General features: G+C 46.4%; 1 protein-coding gene and 1 non-coding gene across 9 annotated transcripts in view; both read left to right on the top strand.

Annotated features, from left to right (window-relative positions):
* The first annotated feature begins 3,187 nt into the window (after positions 1-3,187).
* Positions 3,188-3,331, top strand: LOC115931172 (U4 spliceosomal RNA). The gene has a single exon (XR_004067714.1). It is a non-coding gene; the product is annotated as a U4 spliceosomal RNA (small nuclear RNA).
* A 3,690-nt stretch (positions 3,332-7,021) lies between these two features.
* ZFP90 (ZFP90 zinc finger protein) overlaps positions 7,022-21,971 on the top strand; it is a 36,854-nt gene continuing 21,904 nt past the window's right edge. Inside the window, exons 1-2 of one of the 8 annotated variants that reach the window (XM_019012551.4) lie at positions 7,022-7,240; positions 7,519-7,586. In XM_019012551.4, the coding sequence (XP_018868096.1) occupies positions 7,554-7,586 (33 nt within the window). In that variant the 5' untranslated portion in view covers positions 7,022-7,240; positions 7,519-7,553. Of the gene's footprint in view, positions 7,276-7,518; positions 7,587-21,971 lie in introns of those variants that run through there. The other 7 variants (XM_019012552.4, XM_019012553.4, XM_063700310.1 and 4 more) reach the window with 7 other exon arrangements.

Consider the following 21,971-nt stretch of genomic DNA (forward strand, 5'->3'; position numbering starts at 1 on the left):
GATGTTTTTCTTTTTGTTTTTTAATTTTTGTGGGTATACAGTAGGTGTATATATTTATGGGGTCTGAGATGTTTTGATAGACATGCAACGTGAAATAAGCACATCATGGAGAATGGGATCCTCATGGATATGAAAGATAGAGCAGGCAACAAGAAAGGCAGTTGACGTTAACGACGGGTCCCTGATGCTCTCCCAGGCTGGGTTAGGACTAGGTCCCGCTGAATGCCTCATCCTCCGCCCTCCAAGCCCAGGAGTGCCTTCTTGCCCACCAGGGCGCGGGGTTTGAAGAGGCTTTGAGGCACCACTTGGGCACGTGGAGACCTCTGCCAGTCTCTCTCGTCCCGCCCCTGCGTTCCCGGTTTCCAGGGGACTTGCGAGTCGGTCTTTTATACCTTCGAACTCTGAGTAGCTAGCAGAACCCGGAGGAGCTCTAAGAACCCCAGGCTGTTGTCATGGAGAGAGCGCGCGTCGAACTACGTGGCTTGTGATTGGCTGGGAGGCACGCCCTCGCCCTCCCCTTCCAGCCCGTGGCTGGGCGACTTACAGGGAGGGAGAACATGGCTGCTGGCTTTTAAGCACGTGGTGGGTTCCGCGCCTTGCAACTGGACAACTGCCGGGACGGAGTCTGGCTGCCCGACCCCCTGCGGCAGGTGCTGGGCGAGGCGCCTCCCCTTCAACTAGCCTGCCGCTTCCCTCCCGGCGCCCCCGCCGCCAGCCCCGAGCGCGGACCTGGAGCGGAGAAGAGAGGTTGGTGCCTCCAACCCAGGGCCGCAGTCGAGGGGCGCGCGTCGTTGCTCTGGGACTCACTGTCAACCAACCCCCATTCCTCAGGGGCTCGGCTCCTTCCCCAAGGCTCAGGACGTAGAGCTTGGGCGGGGCCCCCTCCCCAGCAGCAGTCAGCGGAGCTGCACGAGTCAGACTCCACTTCTGGTGCACCTGGTACCTTGGTGCGCTGAGTTGAGGGCTTAGGGGTGGTTCTGGTTGGGGTGGCGTTTTGGAACTGTGAGCAGGAGCCGATGAATTACCCCGAGTGTGTGTGTTCGTGTGTGTCTCCGTCTGTGCAGAAATCCGAGCCAACCACTAGAGCTCTGTGAATGGGGAGAGCTTCACTCTCCGAAATATCCAGTTGGTCCCCTCTCCCATAGCAACTCCAGGTTTTATAAATAAAAATTTTTGAGACCGGGTGCGATGGCTCACGCCTGTAATCCCAGCACCCTGGGAGGAGAGGCGGGCGGGTCACTTGAGCCCGAGTTGGATTACAATAAAGCCAAAAGTGTAAACAACCCAAATGCCCACCAACTGATGAGTGACTAGACAGAATGTGATATGTCCGTATAATCATATATTATTCAGCAATACAAAGGAATGCGTTGGTGATATGGGCTACAACATGGATGAACCTCAGAAGCACTACTGTTACAGGAAAGCGGTCCCTATCCAGACCCCAAGAGAGGGCTCTTGGCTGTCTTTCAAGAATTTAGGGCGAGGTCCACAGTGCAAAGCAAAAGCAAGCTTATTAAGAAAGTAAAGGAATAAAAGAATGGCTATGCCATCAACAGAGGGCTGCTGGTTGCCCATGTTAATGGTTATTTCTTGATGATACGCTAAACAAGGGATGAATTATTTATGTCTCCCCTTTTTAGACCATTTGGGGTAACTTCCTGATGTCATGGCATTTGTAAACTGTTAACGGCGCTTTTGGGAGTATAGCAGTGAGGACGACCAGAGTCACTCTTGTTGCCGTCTTGGTTTTGGTGGGTTTTAGCCGGCTTCTTTACTGCAACTTGTTTTATCAGCAAGGTCTTTATGACCTGTATCTTCTGCCAACCTCCTATCTCATCCTATGACTTAGAACGGCTTAACTGTCTGGGAGTGTAGCCCAGTAGGTCTCAGCCTCATTTTACCTAGCTCCTATTTAAGATGGAGTTGCTCTGGGTCACATGCCTCTGACACGACGATAAGTGAAAGAAGCCAATCACACACATACAAACAAATATATACCGCATGACTCCATTTATGTGAAATGTCCAGAATAGGCAAACTACATAGAGAAAAAGTAGAACAGTGGTTGCCTAGGACTGCAAGGTGGCAGGGTAGGATTAGGGAATGGCTACTAATGGGCATAAGTCTTCTTTTGGGGATGATGAAAATGTTCTAGAATTCGATTATAGTGATGATTATATAACTCTCTACATCCACTAAAAACTACTGAATTGTACACTCTAAACTGTGAGCGCTATAGTATATGATTTATATCTCAGTAAAGCTGTTAGAAAAAGAAAAGGCCTGGTGTGGTGTCTCACGCCTGTAATCCCAGCACTTTGGGAGGCCGAGGTGGGTGGATCACGAGGTCAGGAGATAGAGACCATCCTGGCTAACACAGTGAAACCCTGTCTCTACTAAAAATACAAAACATTAGCTTGGCTTGGTGGCAGGTGACTGTGTAGTCCCAGGTACTTGAGAGGCTGAGGCAGGAGAATGGTGTGAACCTGGGAGGCAGAGCTTGCAGTGAGCTGAGATCATGCCACTGTACTCCAGCCTGGGTGACAGAGCAAGACTGTCTCAAAAAACAATAAAAATAAAATAAATTTTTGAAACATATTAGACATCATAAATTGTGTCTGACAACTCCCTGTACTTGAGGTTGTTATGAATATTATTATACTATTTTTTCTGTCTGTCATTCATGGTTCCATGTTTTATGCATGTGCTTTGTGTTTGTGATTCATGGCTGTGAGCTCATATTTCTTGGGATTATATCTGGGGAAGTTCTTTGAAGCCTGGACTGAAGGTAAGTTCTCCCAGACTGGATTTATGTTTGATTCTGCCAGATGCCTGGAAGCACTGTTAGCCGAGAACCAATTTAAACTACATTCTCAGCTTGCAGTTTTTTGGACCACCCAGGGATTGTGAATACAGGCTGTAATTCCACATAGGAACCAGGTTTGGTTACAAATTCTCAGGAAAGATATCCACCAACCACCTCCACCAACCCCCCTACTCGTTGTCAAAGTTTGAAACAGGTAATTTATCTTGCAGTCTCTACCATGGGAGTATTCATCTATGGAGTCCCAATTTTTATTGAGTGGGGTGAGGAGTGTCTCCTATTAGATACCCTGCTTTGGATGGGGTCTGGGTTTTGTCACTTGGCTCTTGTGCCTACAGGACTATGAAAAACAAAGCTCTTAGCTTTGTGCAGTGGCAGTATCGTAACCAATGAGGTTTATCCGAGGCACAATTATTGCTAATTGAAAACTTTTCCCAACACTGCCATAATGACTTGAACTATACTAGGTATTGGCAATTTAATTTTTGACAGTCTCTACGGAGACTGAAATAAAAAAAAAAAGAAAAAGCTCAAGTTTGCCTCATTTGGCAAATGATTCCCAGGTGAAAGCTAGCGTTCCATGTTCTGCCTACTACTCTCTAGGTTTATTCATTTTGTTTGGGTTTGGGCTTCTCGGTATTCCTTCCCAGGTGAAAGCTAGCGTTCCATGTTCTGCCTACTACTCTCTAGGTTTATTCATTTTGTTTGGGTTTGGGCTTCTCGGTATTCCTTACCAATTTTCTAGCTCATCAATATATTTTAAAAGATTTTTAAGTTCTTTTATCCAGCATTAAAGTTGCTGAGCCACACTCCCAGAAGCAGAAGTGCATCTGTGAGTTCCTTAAAGGAAACCAATAGATACTTGACTTGGAACACCCGGCTCTGCTTCAGCTTCCTTCAGTCTCCAAATGGGTGTGAGCTTCTTCTCACACCCAGTTAACTCCATAGCCTCTTACTATTGTGAACTGCGCACCTTTCCCCTGGGGGCTAAAAGCCCAGTTATTTTCCAGTACATGCACAAACAGCAGAAATTCAGGTTGCTCTTCTTACAAACAGCATTGTTCTCTTTCCCTTTTCTCTGGGAGGTACCAGTGCAGGTTTTAAAACCTCTGCTCTCCTGGGTAGGCTCAATGTTTGAGTGCTCTTTCTCACATTCATCTTGCAAGTAGGAGTGGTGGTGAACGCTGCCTTCCGCACTAGGTGGAAGGCTTACTCGTCTAAGGAATTCTTTTTCTTTCTTTTGAGAGAGGGTCTTGCTCTGTCATGCCAGCTGGAGTACAGTGGCATGGTCTCAGCTCACTGCATCCTCAACCTCCCCTACCTCAAGCTGATTCTCCCACCTCAGCCTCCCCAGTAGTTGGGGACTACCGGCATGCCACCACACCTGGCATTATTATTACTATTGTAGAAACAAGGTCTCACTATGTTGACCAGGATGGTCTGGAACGCCTAGGCTCAAGCGATCCTCCCTCCTCAGCCTCCCAAAGTGTGGGAATTATAGGCCACTGTGCCTGGGTACGGATTTTTCCTTTTCTTTCCCGTCGTACTCTTATATAGCCTGGGAAAAGAGGGGTGGCATTGCGTCAATGGTTAATAGTAACAGCAAATTCAGAATTCAGCACCCAGCTTCCTTTGATAAGACCTGAGAGGTTCTCACCCCAAATGTTTTCATCTTTCCTTAGAATGCAGAACTTAATCCTCAACTCTGAGTCCTGGTTACCAATTCTGGGACAGTAGGAAAAATTCCTCTTATTCTCATAGTAATAAGTGACTCCACTCCTGTTACTAAGCCAATGGCTCTCATCACACTCAAAATCCACACCCCTCATCACAACCTCCAAAGCCTTGTTCCATCAAGTCCCACTCTACCTGCCCTACCTCTGCTCTGCTCACTCTCTTATCCCTCACTCTGCTAAGGTACATTAGGCATCTATCTGTTCCTAAGCACACCAAGCTTGTTCCCATCTGAGAGCTTTTGCACCTTCAGTTTCTTCAGCCTGGAATTCTTTTCCCCTTATGCACCTGCAATTGTTTTGTTGTTGTTGGGCTTTTTTTTTTTTTTTTTGAGACAGAGTCTCCATCTCTCACCCAGGTTGGAGTGCAGTGGTGCAATCTTGGCTCACTGCAACCCCCACCTCCCGGGTTCAAGCGATTCCCCTGCTACAGCCTCCCAAGTAGCTGTGATTACAGGCACACGCCACCACACCCTGCTAATTTTTATATGTTTAGTAGAGATGGGGTTTCACCATGTTGGCCAGGCTGGTCTCGAACTCCTGACCTCAAGTGATCTGCCCCCCTCAGCCTCCCAAAGTGCTGGGATTACAGGCGTGAGCCACCATGCCCAGCCTGCAGTTGCCTTAAGTTGCAGCTACTAAGTCACTTGCCTCAGAGAGGCCTCCCGGTCCACTCTAATTCATACTTGTGAATTATGCATTCTGCTAATCCCAGACCACTATATTCACAAAGCAGTGATAGAAAGCATTCATTGATTTTTATATATATTTTTTGAGACAGTCTCACTTTGTCGCCCAGGTCGGAGTGCTGTGGTGAAATCACAGCCCACCACAACCTCTGCTTCCCGGGTTCAAACGATCTTCCCACCTCAGCCTCCCAAGTAGCTGGGACCACAGGCGCAAACTATTGCAACCAGTTAATGTTTGTATCTTCTGTAGAGACAGGGTTTTGCCATGTTGCCCAAGCTGGTCTTTTAATTCCTGGGCTCCTCCCTCCTCAGCCTCCCTGTGCTATTGACGTGTTATTTCATTACTTGTTAGCCCCTTGCGCAGGATTTTGTGTTTGGGACAATCCAACAGTGATGGAAATTTTCTCCCTTTTTTGTTTTGTTGTTTTTTTTGAGATGGAGTTTTGCTCTTGTTGCCCAGGTTGGAGTCCAATGGTGCAATCTCGGCTCACCACAACCTCTGCCTCCCAGATTCAAGCGATTCTCCTGCCTCAGCTTTCTGAGTAGCTGGGATTACAGGCATGTGCCACCAAGCCTGGCTAATTTTGTATTTTTAGTAGAGACGAGCTATCTCCATGTTGGTCAGGCTGGTCTCGAACTCCTGACCTCAGGTGATCCGCCAGCCTCACCACAGGCTTGAGCCACCGCACCCGGCATAAAGCATTTATTTTTTAATGTTCATATTTTTGATAAAGCAGTGTGACATCAGGAACATTTCGTTGCAGTCATTTTCTACCATGTTGGTACGCAATGCTCTAATGTTAAGAAATCAAGCTGAAATCTAGGAAATGTAGCCTGAATGTCTGTGATATATGACATAATTACACAAACCTAATAGCTGTTATCTAAAAGTTGACCTATCTTTGTGTTGAAAATTTCCATCGGGCCGGGCGCGGTTGCCCATGCCTGTAATCCCAGCACTTTGGGAGGCCGAGGGGGGCAGATCACCTTAGGTTGGGAGTTCGAGACCAGCATGACCAACATGGAGAAAACCCGTCTCTACTAAATATACAAAATTAGACGGGCCTGGTGACGCATCGCATGCCTGTAATCCCAGCTACTCCGGAGGCTGAGGCGGGAGAATCGCTTGAACCCGGGAGGCGGAGGCTGCGGTGAGCCAAAATCGCGCCATTGCACTCCAACCTAGGCAACAAGAGAGAAACTGTGTCTCAAAAAAAAAAAAAAGAGAAAAAAAATTTCCATCATTGTTTGCTTGTCCCAAACAAAATCCTGCGTAAGGGGATACGAAGTAATGAAATAACACGGCAGTAGATCTGCCTTTGCACATTGCTCAGGAGGCCACGGATTTGTCCGAAGTTTCTTTTTTCTCTAAAATGAGAAATGGAAAATTGCCTTTTGACGAAGATGTAAATGCCCCACCCTCTGACGCTGTCTCACTCCCTTCCTATGTCACTCTTACCGCTGAAGTCAGGACCTGACATTATCTTGTTGACATGTTTGCGTTTTTATCGTCAGCCTCGTCGAAAGGGGCGTACGATTGTTCCCCGAAACCAGGGTCCTTCCGGGCCGATTCCCCAGCTAGCAACAAGCCCCTTGCAAAGAGGAGGCGGACAGTGACTGGAATACAGGGACACGCACACTCGAGCCACACTGGCCGCCTCCCTCGGCCCTCGCAGGGGTCCCTAACGCGCCTTCGGAAGCCGCCTAGGCGGGGCTTGCGCGCGCGGGCCTCTGGGAAGTGTAGTTCGCGCGCCCGGCGTGGACCCGGGGTTGCAGGAGCGAGGCTCCGAGTGCGCAGGCGCGCTTCCGGCTCTGCCCCGCCGCTGCGGCCATTGTCCGACCCCGGTGTGGCTGAGGCCTCTTTGGGGAGCACCTCCGCAGATCAGAATTGGAGATAACCGAGCCTGCGGCGGGGGCGGGAGGAGCTGCCCGAGGCTCTGGGTGGGCCGGAGGTCGCGAAATCCGGAGCCCCCCAGAGGCGGTGATTCTGAGTGCGCGGGTCTGGGCGGGACCCCTCCTGGGTTTGGTGGGTGTCAGCCGGGCCTCGCCCACCACCCTGCGAAGGGGACTGGGCGTGGCCGGAGGGGGGTGTCCGGGAGGCCGCTGAGCCTTTCATTTCGGGGATGGGGAGCGGCAGGCCCGGGCTGGTTCCGCGGTCCTCGCCACCATCTCCCCTGGAGATGTGGTTTAGGGGCGGAGGTGGGGCGGGGCGGGGCGGGGTGGGGTCGGTGTTGCAGCGGGGTGAGTGGGCCCTGTCCTTTCTCCCCAGCTCCTGCCCCGGAGCCAGGCCCTGGCGAGGCAGGAATGGCCCCGAGGCCTCCGACCGCCGCGCCCCAGGTGAGCAACGCGTTCCTAACCTCCTGGGCATTCCATCCATCCATCCATCCCATCTCCCAAGGGTGTTTGGAGCAGTCATTGTTCTCTGCCTGGCGACTCCCTTACTTGCTTGGCTCGATCGGAGCCTCCTGGCCATGCAAAACCCCAGGCTTTGGGGAGCTGGATTCCCAAAGGGGAGGCTGCTCTGTGGGGTAGAGAGGGCCAGTGTGGTGCGATCTTGTGGGAGGAGTTGAGATTGGATGCGTTGGGAAGTGTCAGTTTTGAGAGTCCTGAATGCCACGCCAGTTTTTTGAACTCTTGTCAATAAGAAATGGAGAGAGTGGGGTCACAGGATGGAACACTGTAGAGGAGGAAGTGACTGTCGGCAAGTGAGGAGCGAGGAGCCCCAGCTTCTGACCCAGGGCCCATAGAGAGTCCGTAAGGGGTCGTAGAAGCCTGGTAAGAACACGTCTAGGAAGAGGCTGGAGATGGGCTTTCTTGGGCAAGGAGGCAAAAACAAAACAAAATAAAAAACAACCAAAAACAAAACCAGGGCTGATTCTCCCAGAGCTTTTTGTGTCTGTCCTTTTCTGCTTTAACAAAAATGTAATAGAGCAACTCACTCCCCACCGCCAGAAGTCCAGCCTTCTCCTTAATGTGAGGCTGATTCGTGAACCCATTTATTCTTGTGGCAGAGGGGGCATTTTCTAGAAGCGTCACAACTCTAAGGTTATCCATTGATTTACATATTGGTGAAAATACATCAAGATCCAGATAGTACCTGTATCTTTGAATCTACACTCTCTTTAGAATTAAGGAAAAATGACAGATTGTAGTTGCTAGGTGTGTGAGACATCAAGATCAATTGAAATAAAAACACCAAGTTGCCAGGTACAGTGGGTCACACCTGTAAGTCCAGCACTTTGGGAAGCTGAGGCAATAGGATCGTTTAAGCCCAGGAATTTGAGACCAGCCTGGGCAACATAGTGAGACTCCGTCTCTGAAAAAAAAAAAAAGAAAAAAAAATTTAAAAGATAAAAACACCAACTTAGTAATGTCCTTTAAAAGAGCAGTTTATAGTGAATTAAGCATACAATACATCATGCCTTTTTTTTTTTTTTTTTTCTTTTTTTTTTTGAGACAGGGTCTCTGTCACCCAGTCTGGAGTACAGTGACATGATCTTGGCTCACTGCAACTTCTGCCATGGTGCACGCCACCATGCCCGGCTAATTTTTGTATTTTTTTGTTTATTTTATTTTTTGAGACAGTCTCATTCTGTCACCCAGGCTGAAGTGTAGTGGCATGATCTCGGCTCACTGCAACCTCCACCTCCTGGGTTCAAGTGATTCTCCTGCCTCAACCTCCCTAGTAGCTGGGATTAACAGGTGTACACCACCACACCCGGCTAATTTTTTTGTATTTTAGTAGAGTCAGGGTTTTACCATGTTGGCCAGGCTGGTCTCGAACTCCTGACTTCAATTGATCCACCCACGTTGGCCTCCCAAGGTGCTGGGATTACAGATGTGAGCCACCACGCCTGGCCTAATTTTTGTTTTTTTTGTAAAGATGGGGTTTCTCCAGGCTGGACTTGAATTCCTAAGCTCAAGTGATGTGCTCGCTTCAGCCTCCCAACGTGTTGGGATTACAGGTGTGAGCCACCACAGCTGGGCATGTGCCACCATGCCCAGCTAATTTTTGTATTTTTAGTAAAAACGGGGTTTCACCATGTTGGCCAGGATGGTCTCGATCTCCTGACCTCCCAAAGTTCTGGGATTACAGGCGTGAGCCACCGGGCCCGGCCTGCCTTTTCTAATATATATTTACTTCTTATTATATGTTTCTGTTTTTACAAGGATGAGCCTTAAGGAGTAAGACACCTGACAATACTAAAACAAGACAGTTACTTGGTTTGAGGAGAGCCAGAGCACATCATGATCGTTATCCCCTTTACATGCAAAGTGTCCTCCATAGGCTTGTGAGAATTAGATGACTTAACACCTCATCAGGGACTCTGGTCTTTTCCATAGTGGGAGGATACCTTTTTAGTGGTGAAAGTGGATTCATGTTCTGAGCAGTGAATTTTAAGGACCGCTGTAAACTTTAATTTTCAAGCTATGTTCCCCGAACGCCCTGGCTCAGTTGCATTCTCATTGAATGGCCTGATGATGTCCATGTGGGTTATCTAACTCAGGCTGCAGATGATAACCAGGGATGAAGGACAGAACAGAACACTGGTCCTAAACGGGGCTTTTCAGGCAGAAATTTCCCTTTAGCAGTGATTCCCTTTCTCTGAGCATGACCCTCAGGGGAGTGCAAAGATTAGTAATGAGTCCTGTGACTGCTTAACTGTAAAGTTAATTTAGTGGGAGCAGACAGTCTTCTGCAGAAGTAGAGCACAAGAGAGCTGGTGTCAAGTGTTGTTGCGGAGGTCCAGAGGCTGCTTGGAGTTGAGAGGGACCAGGACATTCTGCCGGTGGGAAGAAGTCAGTGGAGTTTTCACCTTTGAATAGGAGCAGAGTCTAAGCAGGTGAAAACAAAAGGGGACTGTAATCCCAGCACTTTGGGAGGCCGAGGCAAGCGGATCACTTGAGGTCAGGAGTTTGAGACCAGCCTGGCCAACATGGTGAAACCGTGTTTCCACTAAAAATACAAAAATTAGCCAGGCATGGTGACGGGCGCCTGTAGTCCCAGCTACTAGGGAGGCTGAGGCAGGAGAATCGCTTGAACCTGGGAGGTGGAGGTTGCAGTGAACCGAGATCCTGCCACTGCACTCCAGCCTGGGTGACAGAGTGAGACTCCATCTCAAAACACAAACCCCAAAAAACAAAAGGGAGAGGGTAGAGCTGATTGATTTGGTGAATCAGGGGAGTTGGGAGGCGAGAAGATGGCAGTGCATGTTCATTAAAGCATTTTCTTTGTAACACCAGCTGTGGGCTGCTGGCAGTGGGTAGAGGAGAATAGAAGGAGTTTGGACTTGTTCTTTTTGGCCTTGTAACTCGTTCATTCATCATTCATTCATCTACTCATTCACCAGGTAGTCATTGAGCCCTATGATGTGTCAGGCACTTTTCTAGGCAGTTGGGATGCTTCAGTGAACAAAATTAGAAAGGACTCTGCTCTCAAGGAGCTTACATTCTAGAGAGGACAGACAGAAGAATTCAGTAAATAAATAAATTGTATGGTATCCTAGAAGGCAGTAGTATCTCAAGAGGGAAAAAAGGTAGAGAAAGGTAAGGGGGTCTGAGTGGGGAGGTGGGAGGTTTGTAGTCGGGGTGCAATTTAAAATGATGTGGTCAGGGTAAGCCTTATCCTTATTGAGATGGTGACACCTGAGCAGACTTGAAGGCGATGAGGGAGTAGATGTGTAGGGGAAGAGTGCTCTGGGCAGAGGGAACAGCCTAGCGGCAAGATGTGTGTCTGGTGTATTCAAGGAGCAGCAAAGAGGCCAGTGTAGCTTGAGCTGATGATTTGGGGCAGGGAACTAATACAACTTCTTAGATTTTTTAAAAGATTGTCATGAATGATGAATCCTAGGAGAAAAAGTTTGATATTATATTTGATAATAGTTCCTTTAGAGAGGTGTTGTGATGAGTGGGACCTTTCCCCTGAACATAGTTAACAAATTCCTGAACTGGCTCCACCTGAAGCGGGATGGGACTGGGAGCAGAGATGGAGGAGCCGGGATACCCATTTAGAATGTTTACGTAGATATAGCTATGTATTTATAGGATTGTTAGTAGCAATGTCTGTGTAAACATTATGCATCCTTATTTGCCTTTTTTTCTTTTTCTTTTTTTTTTTTTTTGAGACAGAGTCTTGCTCTGTCACCGGGCTAGAGTGCAGTGGCATGATCTTGGCTCACCGCAACCTCTGACTCCCTGATTCAAGCGATTTTCCTGCCTCAGTCTCCCGAGTAGCTGGGATTACAGGCATGTGTCACCACGCCCAGCTAATTTTTGTATTTTTGGTACAGACGGGGTTTCACCATATTGACCAGGATGGTCTCGATCTCCTGACCTCATGATCTGCCTGTCTCAGCCTCCCAAAGTGCTGGGATTATAGGCGTGAGCCACTGTCTGGCCTGCCCTTTTTTTTTTTTTTTTTCGAGGTAGAGTCTTGCTCTATCAGTGTGCAGTGTGCAATGTTGTCTCACTGCAACCTCTGCCTCCCAGGTTCAAGCAATTCTCCTGCCTCAGCCTCCCAAGTAGCTGGGATTACAGGTGTGCACCACCACGCCCGGCTAATTTTTTGTATTTTTACTAGAGATGGGGTTTCACTATGTTGGCCAGACTGGTCTTGAACTCCTGACCTCAAGTGATCCACCCACCTTGGCCTCCCAAAATGCTGGGATTACAGGTGTGAGCCACCACACTGGCTGGCCTCTTTTTCATAACATGTGTACTACATATTTAGTTAGGAAACAAAAAAGGCATTTGCCATTCTTAAAGTTGAAGCCACCAGAGCAGTAAGAAATGAGAGAAGTTTTAAGCTAGGTGTGGTGGCACACACACCTATAGTCCCAGCCACTTGGGAGGCTGAGGTGAGAGGATCACTTAAGCTCAGGAATTTGAGGCTACAGTGAGCTATGATTGCACTACTGCACTCCAGCCTGGGCAGCAGAGAGACATCCCATCTCAAAAAAAAACAAACAAAAAAACAGAAAAGAGAAATGAGAGAAGTTTTATAAGAAAAATGCTTCATATGGAGACCAGATCTCTTCATGTTAGAGAAGAGGTTTCCTTGATAGGAAATGGGGAGGAGGGGTCAGGGCCTGGTCTCTGTTGACTCTGGATTACAGAAGCTCTGGTTAGATCATCAGGGTAAACAGACCCAGCAAAACCTGGCTTAGGTCACCCAAACTCAGACAAGATGCTTCTGGGGCCACCAGGGGGAACCAGACCACTTGCTGAATCAGGTCAGGATGTTTGTAGTCAAGGATGTCTGAGCTCCCTCTGTCCAGAGGTTCCCCTTCTCAGCTTCAGCCTGAGCTGACAGGAGGTGGTCTCTAAGTCTCAGCTTAGATTGCACCTTCCCGTGTAATGTTAGGTACCGCTCCTGTGTGTGCCCATAGCACCTGTGAACACCTTTTTTTTTTTTTTTTTTTTTTTTTTTTTTGAGATGGAGTCTCGTTCTGTTGTGCTGAAGTGCAGTGGTGTGATTTCGGCTCACTACAACCTCCGCCTCCTGGGTTCAAGCGATTCTCCCGCCTCAGCCTCCAGAGTAGCTGGGACTACAGGCACGTGCCACCATGCCCAGCTAATTTTTTGTATTTTTAGTAGAGATGGGGTTTCGTCATGTTAGCCAGGATGGTTTCGATTTCCTGACCTCATGATCCGCCCGCCTCGGCCTCCCAAAGTGCTGGGATTACAGGCATGAGCCACCGCGCCCGGCCCATGCACACCTATTATAATATTCTTACATGGAATGGAGTGGTGCATTTACCCAGCCTTCTCTGTACCAGGTTTTGTACTCTTTCAGAGTAAGGCCATTTGACCCCTCCCTTCAACCCCTTGCCCAGACTAAACACGAGGTAACATGATCATTCAGAATCACTTAAGCCCAAGCAGCAATTTTATACTTTCTGCTACTAATATAGCACAAATTATATTTTCCAGTCACAATGAGCCTATTTTATTTTCTGATAAAATGATTACATGAAACAATGTGATTTGCACTGAACAGTTTTAAAAAAATGTGTCTTTAGGATGTTAGGATGTCAAAACCTGTTCCTCTAAGAACTGTTTCAAGCCAGGCGCAGTGGCTCACGCCTGTAATCCCAGCACTTTGGGAGGCCGAGGCAGGTGGATCATGAGGTCAGGAGATCGAGACCATCCTGGCTAACACGGTGAAACCCCGTCTCTAATAAAAATACAAAAAAATTAGCCAGGCATGGTGGCCGGTGCCTGTAGTCCCAGCTACTCGGGAGGCTGAGGCAGAAGAATGGCGTGAACCTGGGAGGCGGAGCTTGCAGTGAGCAGAGATCACGCCACTGCACTCCAACCTAGGTGACTGAGCGAGACTCCGTCTCAAAAAATAACTGTTTGAAAAATAAGATTCTTTTCCTTACTTTTCCGTGTTGTATTACTTTTATTAAAGTATATCTTATGGCCAGGTACAGTGGCTCACACCTGTAATCCCAGCACTTTGGGAGGCCGAGACAGGCGAATTGCATGAGCCCAGGAGTTCGAAACCAACCTGGGCCACATAGTGAAACCCCATCTCTACTAAAAATACAAAAATTAGCCAGGTGTGGCGGCACACGCCTGTAATCCCAGCTACTTGGGAGGCTGAGACATGAGAATCGCTTGAGCCCGGGAGGTGGAGGTTGCAGTGAGCTGAGATTGCACCATTGCACTCCAGCCTGGGCGACACAGCAAGACTCTGACTCAAAACAAATAAAGTATATTTTATTAAAGTATGTGAGCATATATAATATTAGAGACTTTTTACCTTTGATATAATCCTTTTCAGTTTTTATAAATTTTGATAAAATACACATAAGACAATCTTAAGTGTACAGTTCAGTGGTATTAAATACATTCATATGTAATGCAGCCATCACCACTACCCATCTTCAAAATTCTTCATCTTGTAAATCTGAAAACTCTACAATCCATTAAACAATAACTTTTCATTCTTTCAGCCCCTGCAACTACCATTCTGCTTTCTATCTCTATGATTTTGACTACTCTATCTCATATAAGTGGAATCAAACAGTATGTTTTGTTTTGTTTTTTATTAAGACGGATTCTTGCTCTGTCACTCAGGTTGGAGTGAGTGGCGCAATCTCGGCTCACGGCATCCTCAGCCTCCTGGGTTCAGGCGGTTCTGTCTCAGCCTCCTGAGAACTGGGACTACAGGCATGCGCCACCACGCCCAGCTAATTTTTGTGTTTTTAGTAGAGCCAGGGATTCATCATGTTGGCCAGGCTGGTCTCGAACTCCAGACCTCAAGTGATGTGCCCACCTCAGCCTCCCAAAGTGCTGGGATTACAGGCGTGAGCCACCACGTCTGGCCAAAATCATACAGTATATCTTTTTGTGGCTGGCTTATTTCACTTATTATAATGTCTTCAAGATTCATCTAAGTCGTAGCATATATCAGAACTTTCTTTTAAAGGCTGAATACAGTGCTTTAAAATAAAAGCCTTTCTAAGGCTAAATACAATTCCATTTTGCTTATCCATTCATCCGTTGATAGACACTTGCATTATTTACATGTTTAGCTATTGTGAATAATGCTGCTATGGCACTGAACATGAACATGAGGCATTGAACTATTGAACGTGGGGGTACAGATATCTGAGACCCGACTTTCAATTCTTTTGGTTATATACCCAGAGAGAAATTGCAGGGTCATACGGTTATTTTTTTCCGGAACCACCATACTATTTCCGTAGCAGCTGTATCTTTTTACATTCTTAACAGTGCACAAAGGGTTCTAATTTATCCACATCCCCCCAACCCTTGTTATTTTCTGTTTTATCTTGATAGTAGCCATCCTAACCGGTGTGAGGTGATATCTCATTGTAGTTTTGATTTGCATTTCTCTAATAATTAGTGTTCTTGAACATCTTTGTATATCTTCTTTGGAGAAATGTTTATTCAAGTTCCTGGCACATTTTTGAATTGTTTTTGTTGGATTTTTAGGAGTTCTCTATATATTCTGGGTATTAATTGCTTAATAATCTAGACTTTTTAATAGAAAAAAGTCATTTATGATCTCTCTTCCTTAGGACCTCTGTATTTGTTTTGGTGAATTTTCTTTTCTCCTTATGCATATTTTTCCCCTTAAACATTTTTAATTATAATGTATTTTAAATTTCATATAAATTTTATGAGGATTATTTTTGTTGTTGTTTAAAATCAGTTTTAATGACTATATTATATTGCTTTGTATGAATGTACCAAAATTTATTTAGCCATTTCTCAGAGAACATTTAGGTTGTTTTTGAAATTTTTACTATTATACATAATGCTGGGATAAAATTCCACTTGGTTGCAATACATAAGTTTTTCAAAATACAGTTGATCTCTCTTTTTTTTTTTTTTTTTTTTTGAGACAGAGTTTTGCTCTTGTTGCCCAGGCTAGAGGGCAATCTCAGCTCACTGCAACCTCTGCCTCCTGGGTTCAAGCGATTCTCCTGCTTCAGTCTTCCAAGTAGCTGGGATTACAGGCGTGTACCACCATGTCTGGCTAGTTTTGATTTTTTAGTAGAGATGGAGTTTCACCATGTCGGTCAGGCTGGTCTCGAACTTCTGACCTCAAGTGATCCAGCTGCCTCAGCCTCCCAAAGTGCTGGGATTACAGGTGTGAGCCACTGTGTCCAGCCCAGTTGATCATTTTTTAATATCTGTATTACTAAGGGAAATAGCCACCAGAGAGAAAGCACTCTCTTGGACGGGTTTTGGTGTCATGCTTATCCTTAATTTGTAGAAACATTCAGATTGCTTTTCACCTTTTTCTGTCTTTTGAAAGAATTTACCTATAAAACATTTAGACTCAGGATTTTTATAGACAAGATGTTTTGGCAACAATTTTCTCTATTTCCTCCTCAATTATAAAGGTTTCTGCTTTTTTGTGTAAACATTGGTAGTTTAGAATTTAAAAGTTTTTTGTTAAGATTTTTTGCATTTCTTAACACACTAGTGTGTATTTCACTGTTTTGTTTATCCTCCTTTTTTTTTTTTTTTTTTTTTTTTTTGAGACGGAGTTTCACTCTTATTACCCAGGCTGGAGTGCAATGGCGCAATCTCGGCTCACCGCTACCTCCGCTTCCCAGGTTCAAGCAATTCTCCTGCCTCAGCCTCCTGAGTAGCTGGGATTACAGGCATGCACCTCCACACCCGGCTAATTTTGTATTTTTAGTAGAGATGGGGTTTCTCCATGTTGGTCAGGCTGGTCTCGAACTCCCGACCTCAGGTGATTCGCCCGCCTCGGCCTCCCAAAGTGCTGGGATTACAGGCATGAGCCACTGTGCCCAGCCTTATCCTCCTATCTTTAAGTTCATCTTTTAAAAATTTCTTCTAACTCGATTTATCAGAGGTGTTTCTATTTGGCTGGTGCTTAAGAGGAACCAGCCTTAGATTTGGCTGTTAATGCCATCGTTTTTCTGTTTGCCTCTGTTTTTTATAATCCAAGAATTTAATTCACTAACCCATGTGTTGTTTTTTAATCCTCGAAACAACTCCTCATTTTCCTCCATTGAGAATTACCCAGATTCTGTATCCATTCACTCAGCAGACGTGTTTGGAATGCTTGCTCTGTGCCAGGCAGTGGTTCTTAACCAGGGTCATGCTTCAGAACCAGTCAGGAAGTGGTGCCTGCTTCCTCTGGGGTGGTGACAAGGCTTCAGTGAGGAAATGTGGTGAGAGTGCACGTAAATGACTGAGTTTAGTGCTTGCCTAGCAGCGAGTGTTCAAGAAATCTGAGCTGTTGCTCTTTGATAATGAACCACCTGAGGAGCTTTTAAAAGATGCTGGGCAAGACCCTCCATGCATGGACAATTTAGAAAAGCTGCCCAGGTGATTCTGGACACTCTCCACTTGCAGTGTCAGAGATACTGAAATGAAAAGGAGTTTAAGAAATTTTTGGCCGGGCGCGGTGGCTCATGCCTGTAATCCCAGCACTTTGGGAGGCTGAGGCAGGTGGATCACGAGGTCAGGAGATCAAGACCATCCTGGCTAACATGGTGAAACCCCGTCTCTACTAAAAATACAAAAAAAATTAGCTGGGCGTGGTGGCGGGTGCCTGTACTCCCAGCTACTCGGGAGGCTGAGCCAGGAGAATGGCGTGAACCTGGGAGGCGGAGCTTGCAGTGAGCTGAGATCGCGCCACTGCACTCCAGCCTGGGCGACTGAGCAAGACTCCATCTCAAAAAAAAAAAAAAAAAAAAAAAAAATTCTTGAGAGAGAAAAATATAACTAGATGGCTACGGTTCTGAAATGGAGATGGGGACCAAATGCTGAAGGGGGATGGGGAGCACGGAGGATGTGGGGAAGCTTCAGGAGGGAATGGAACAGTGAACTGGTTCTACAAGGATGACTAGGAATTTTTCCTGTGGAACTGAGGGAAGAAAGTACATTATGGTCAGAATAGGATGTATAAAGGCAAAGAAACACAAAAGAAAATGTTGTTACTGGGCCAAAGAGTCCATGTGGCAGAAGCTTTGGGTATATGACAGGAGGCAGCGTTTGAGAGAAAGATGGCCTGAGGTGGAGACCTAGAACAATGTAGAAAGGTGGTGTGCCAAAGAAATACACATTCCATGTGTAATTTTAAGTTTTCTAGCGGCTACAATATAAAAAGAAACAGGTGAAATTAATTTTAGTAATACATATTATTTAAAACAATCCAGAATATTATCATCTCTACATGTGATAAATATTTTAAAATTACTAATGAGGCATTTTACATTCTTTCCTTGATAGTAAATCTTTGAAATTCAGTGTGTATTTTATTTTATTTTATTTATTTGAAACAGAGTCTCACTCTGTCGCCCAGGCTGGAGTGTAGTGGCGCAATCTTGGCTCACTGTAACCTCCGCCTCCTGGGTTCAAGCCATTCTCCTGCCTCAGCCTCCTGGGAATACAGGCATTGTGCCACCACACCTAGCTAATTTTTGTATTTTTGTAGAGACTAGGTTTCTCCATGTTGGCTAGGCTGGTCTCAAACTCCTGACCTCATTTGATCCACCCACCTCAGCCTCCCAAGGTGCTGGGATTATAGGTGTGAGCCACTGCGCCTGGCCCAGTGTATATTTTGCTTAATCACACATGCCCATTTGGACTAGCTACATTGCAAGTGTGACTTTTAAGTTTGTTTGCTCTTTTTCTTTTCCTCCTAGCATTTAAAACCAGTTTGTAATTGGGTGAACATCTAAATCCTTAATTTAAAAACATAATGAATAGCCACATGTGGCCAGTGGCTGCCATATTAGACTGTGTGGCTGTAGATTGCCATTCCCTGGATTAATGCTGTCATTGGCAAGGGAGGATTTCAGCTGGATTTGAAGGATGAAGGCAAGGGACTGAATTCAGGAGACATTTGAGGCTTTTGGTGACTGCAAGGCATAAAGGAAAAGTGAAGAGTCAAGGAGGAGGTCCAGGTTTCCAGTCTTCAATACTGCAGATGGTGATGCAGTAGGAATCTGTGTGTGTGCAAAGGTTGACAGTGATGTTCTTCTCTCTGTACACCATTGTTAGTTACACGGTCAACTATCAGCTTGTTAAACTATGATCAATCTGGTATCAGAGGCCACTGAGTGCTTAAGTGGAGACACCACACTGTATTGCCGTAAATGTGATGTTTTCTAATTGGGCAAACTGTATTTGTACATGTCCTTTCTGGAAGTGCCCTTTCACCCCATCTGCTCATAAAACTCTTTATTTCTGTAGTTCAGGGAACTCATGTTATTGATGAGGTAATTGGATCTCCAGGAGGTGTGAGATCTACTCAAGGATATTATGCATTTATTCATTATGGAGCTTTTTAGGAGCCCATGAAATTGAGTCTTCTCAACTTAGTATATGCTGTTCCTAGTTCCTTGCTTTGGGCTCAACCATTTGGCCAAGATCCTTGTATGTCAACATAAGGAAAGGGAACATGTGATACTTCTTTTTTTTTTTTTTTGAGACGGAATTTTGCTCTGTTGCCCAGGCTGGAGTGCAGTAGCACAGTCTTGGCTTACTGCAAACTTCGTCTCCTGGGTTCAAGCAATTCTCCCTGCCTCAGCCTCCCAAGTAGCTGGGATTACAGGTGCCCGCCACCACGCCCAGCTAATTGTATTTTTAGTAGAGACAGGGTTTTGCCATGTTGGCCAGGCTGGTCTCGAACTCCTGATCTCAGGTGATCCACCCGCCTTGGCCTCCCAAAGTGGTAGCATTACAGGCATGAGCCACTGCACCTGTCTGGAACATGTGATACTTCTTAATAACTTTGTTCGTTGCTTTTTGGTTTTTGTTTTTTTATTTAGGCGGAGTCTGGCTCTGTCACCCAGGCTGGAGTGCAGTGGCGTGATCTCGGCTCACTGCAAGCTCCGCCTCCCAGGTTCACACCATTCTCCTGCCTCAGCCTCCTGAGTAGCTGGGACTACAGGCGCCTGCCACCGTGCCCGGCTAATTTTTTTTAAATTTTTATTAGAGAGGGAGTTTCACCGTGTTAGCCAGGATGGTCTCGATCTCCTGATCTCGTGATCCACCTGCCTTGGCCTCCCAAAGTGCTGGGATTACAGGCATGAGCCACTGCGTCTGGCTGCTTTGTTAGTTTTTAAAAGGGGTTGATGATGAAGTCCTGTTACACCTGGAAGAAGGATGAGCAGCTATCTGCAAGGTGTTACTGGATCATTTATTAGGGTTCAAGGTGTGACCTGTAGCATGAGATGCCCTGAAGTTGATCTGACTCAGAGTGACTAACTTCCACCAAGAGTGCATTTTACTTATTTACTCTGGCAAACTTTTGATTGTCTGTTATGTACCAAACTGGTTCTGGCCTCTGGAAATTTTGAAGGTGCCTGAGCCAATGTCTTGACCTTCTAGGAGCACAGTTTGGTAGGAGTGACCACTGGGTAACAGACACCTGAATGTAGTAGTGTCTTATGAGCTGTGCTAGAGAGAGGCCCAGGGAGGAGAGCTGCTGGGATGGGAGGGGGACACAGCCCAGACCTGGGGTACGAATGGGGCCCCAGAGGAGAGAACTTGACCAAGTCTTGGTGAAGAGTGAAGAGTGAGCCTTAGCCAAGCCAAGGAAGAAAGCCTGAGCGCTTGAAGTAACGCTTGCCAAGGTGAAAGAACGTTCTGGTTTCAAGGAGCTGTAACTCTTCTGCGTGGCCAAATGTTAGTGTCTGAGGGGAGGAGAAGCCAGAGTGGGGGCTGTGGAGGTCCCCAGGGGACTAGGCTATGAAGGGCTCTGAAGCTCACACTGAGGAATTTAAGTTTTAATCTCAAGACAAATATTTATTAAATATTTGTGGATGAGGCATGGTGGCTAATACCTGTCATCCCAGCACTTTGAGAGGCTCATACAGGAGAACTGCTTGAGCCCATAAGTTCATAGACCAGCCTGGGCAACATAGAGAAACCCTATCTCTACAAAAATAAAAAAAAATAGGTATGGTGGCACACACCTGTGGTCCCAGCTGCTTAGGAGGTTGAAATGGGAAAATTGCCTAGGCCCAGCAGGTCAAGGCTGCAGTGATCTATGATTGCACCACTGCACTCCAGCCCGGGCAACAGAGCAAGACCTTGTCTCAAAAGAAAAATGTATTAAATATTTGTGGAGCACCTACTACATGTCAGGTCTGTTCTAGACAATGGAGATTCAACAGTAAAGAAAATAAATAGTATTCTTGCTCTCGGGGTTTACATTCTGCTTTGGGATATAGACTGTAAACAAACATGATATGTCAGGTAGCAAAGGCTGTGAAAAAGAATGTAGAATGGGGTGCTATTTTGTGTAGGATGGTGAGGGAAGGTTGCTCTGATAAGGTGACATTTGAACAAAGAGCTGAAGCCAGTGAGTGGGGAGCCACGAGCGTACATGCAGGAAGAGGCTTTCAAGTCAAGGGAAAAGGCACAACACAGGCACCAGGGAGGAAGTAGGTTTAGTGTCTTCCAGGAATCAGAAGGAGGGTGGGGTGGGTGCAGGCGAGAGCTGCAGGCAGGGGAGGAGGCTTGAGGTGAAGTCAGGGAGCTAGCTGGCACCCAGATTGTGAAGTGCCTATAGGCGGCCATAAAGACTTTGACTTTACTTGAAATGAATCAGGGTGCCATTGGAGGCCTTGAAACAGAGATGACTTGATCTGGCAGATTTTTGTTTTGTTTTGTTTTTCTTTGAGACAGGGTCTTGCACTGTCACCCAGGCTAGAATGAAGTGGTGTCATCGTGGCTCACTGTAGCCTCGAACTCCCAGGCTCAAGCAGTCCTCCTGCCTCAGCCCTCCAAGTAGCTAGGACCATAGATGCAAGCCACCATGCCCAGCTAATTTAAAAAAATTTGTTTGTGTTAGAGATGGGGTCTCACTGTGTTGCCCAGGCTGGTCTGGAACTCCTGGCCTCTAGTGATCTTCCCACCTCAGCCTCCCAAAGTGCTAGGATCACAGGTGTGAGCCACCATGCCCAGCAGTCTGGCAGATTTTAACAAGATCTCTCTGGTTGTAATGTGGAAAATGGACTTGGGTGGTGGGGCAAGAGTGAGAGGAGAGATGAACTAGGAGGTTGTAGCAGTAGTCCAGGTAAGAGATGGTGACACGAACTAGGGTGAGGGTGACAGAAATAGGGAAAAGTGGGAGACAGTGAAGGGTTTATGGGTTGTGTTTTGTTTTTTTTGTTTTTTTTTTTTTTTTTTTTTGAGATGGAGTCTTGCTCTGTTGCCCAGGCTGGAGTGCAGTGGCGGTGTCTCAGCTCATTG

Source organism: Gorilla gorilla, chromosome 18 (assembly GCF_029281585.2).
Source record: "Gorilla gorilla gorilla isolate KB3781 chromosome 18, NHGRI_mGorGor1-v2.1_pri, whole genome shotgun sequence".
Lineage (NCBI taxonomy): Eukaryota > Metazoa > Chordata > Mammalia > Primates > Hominidae > Gorilla > Gorilla gorilla.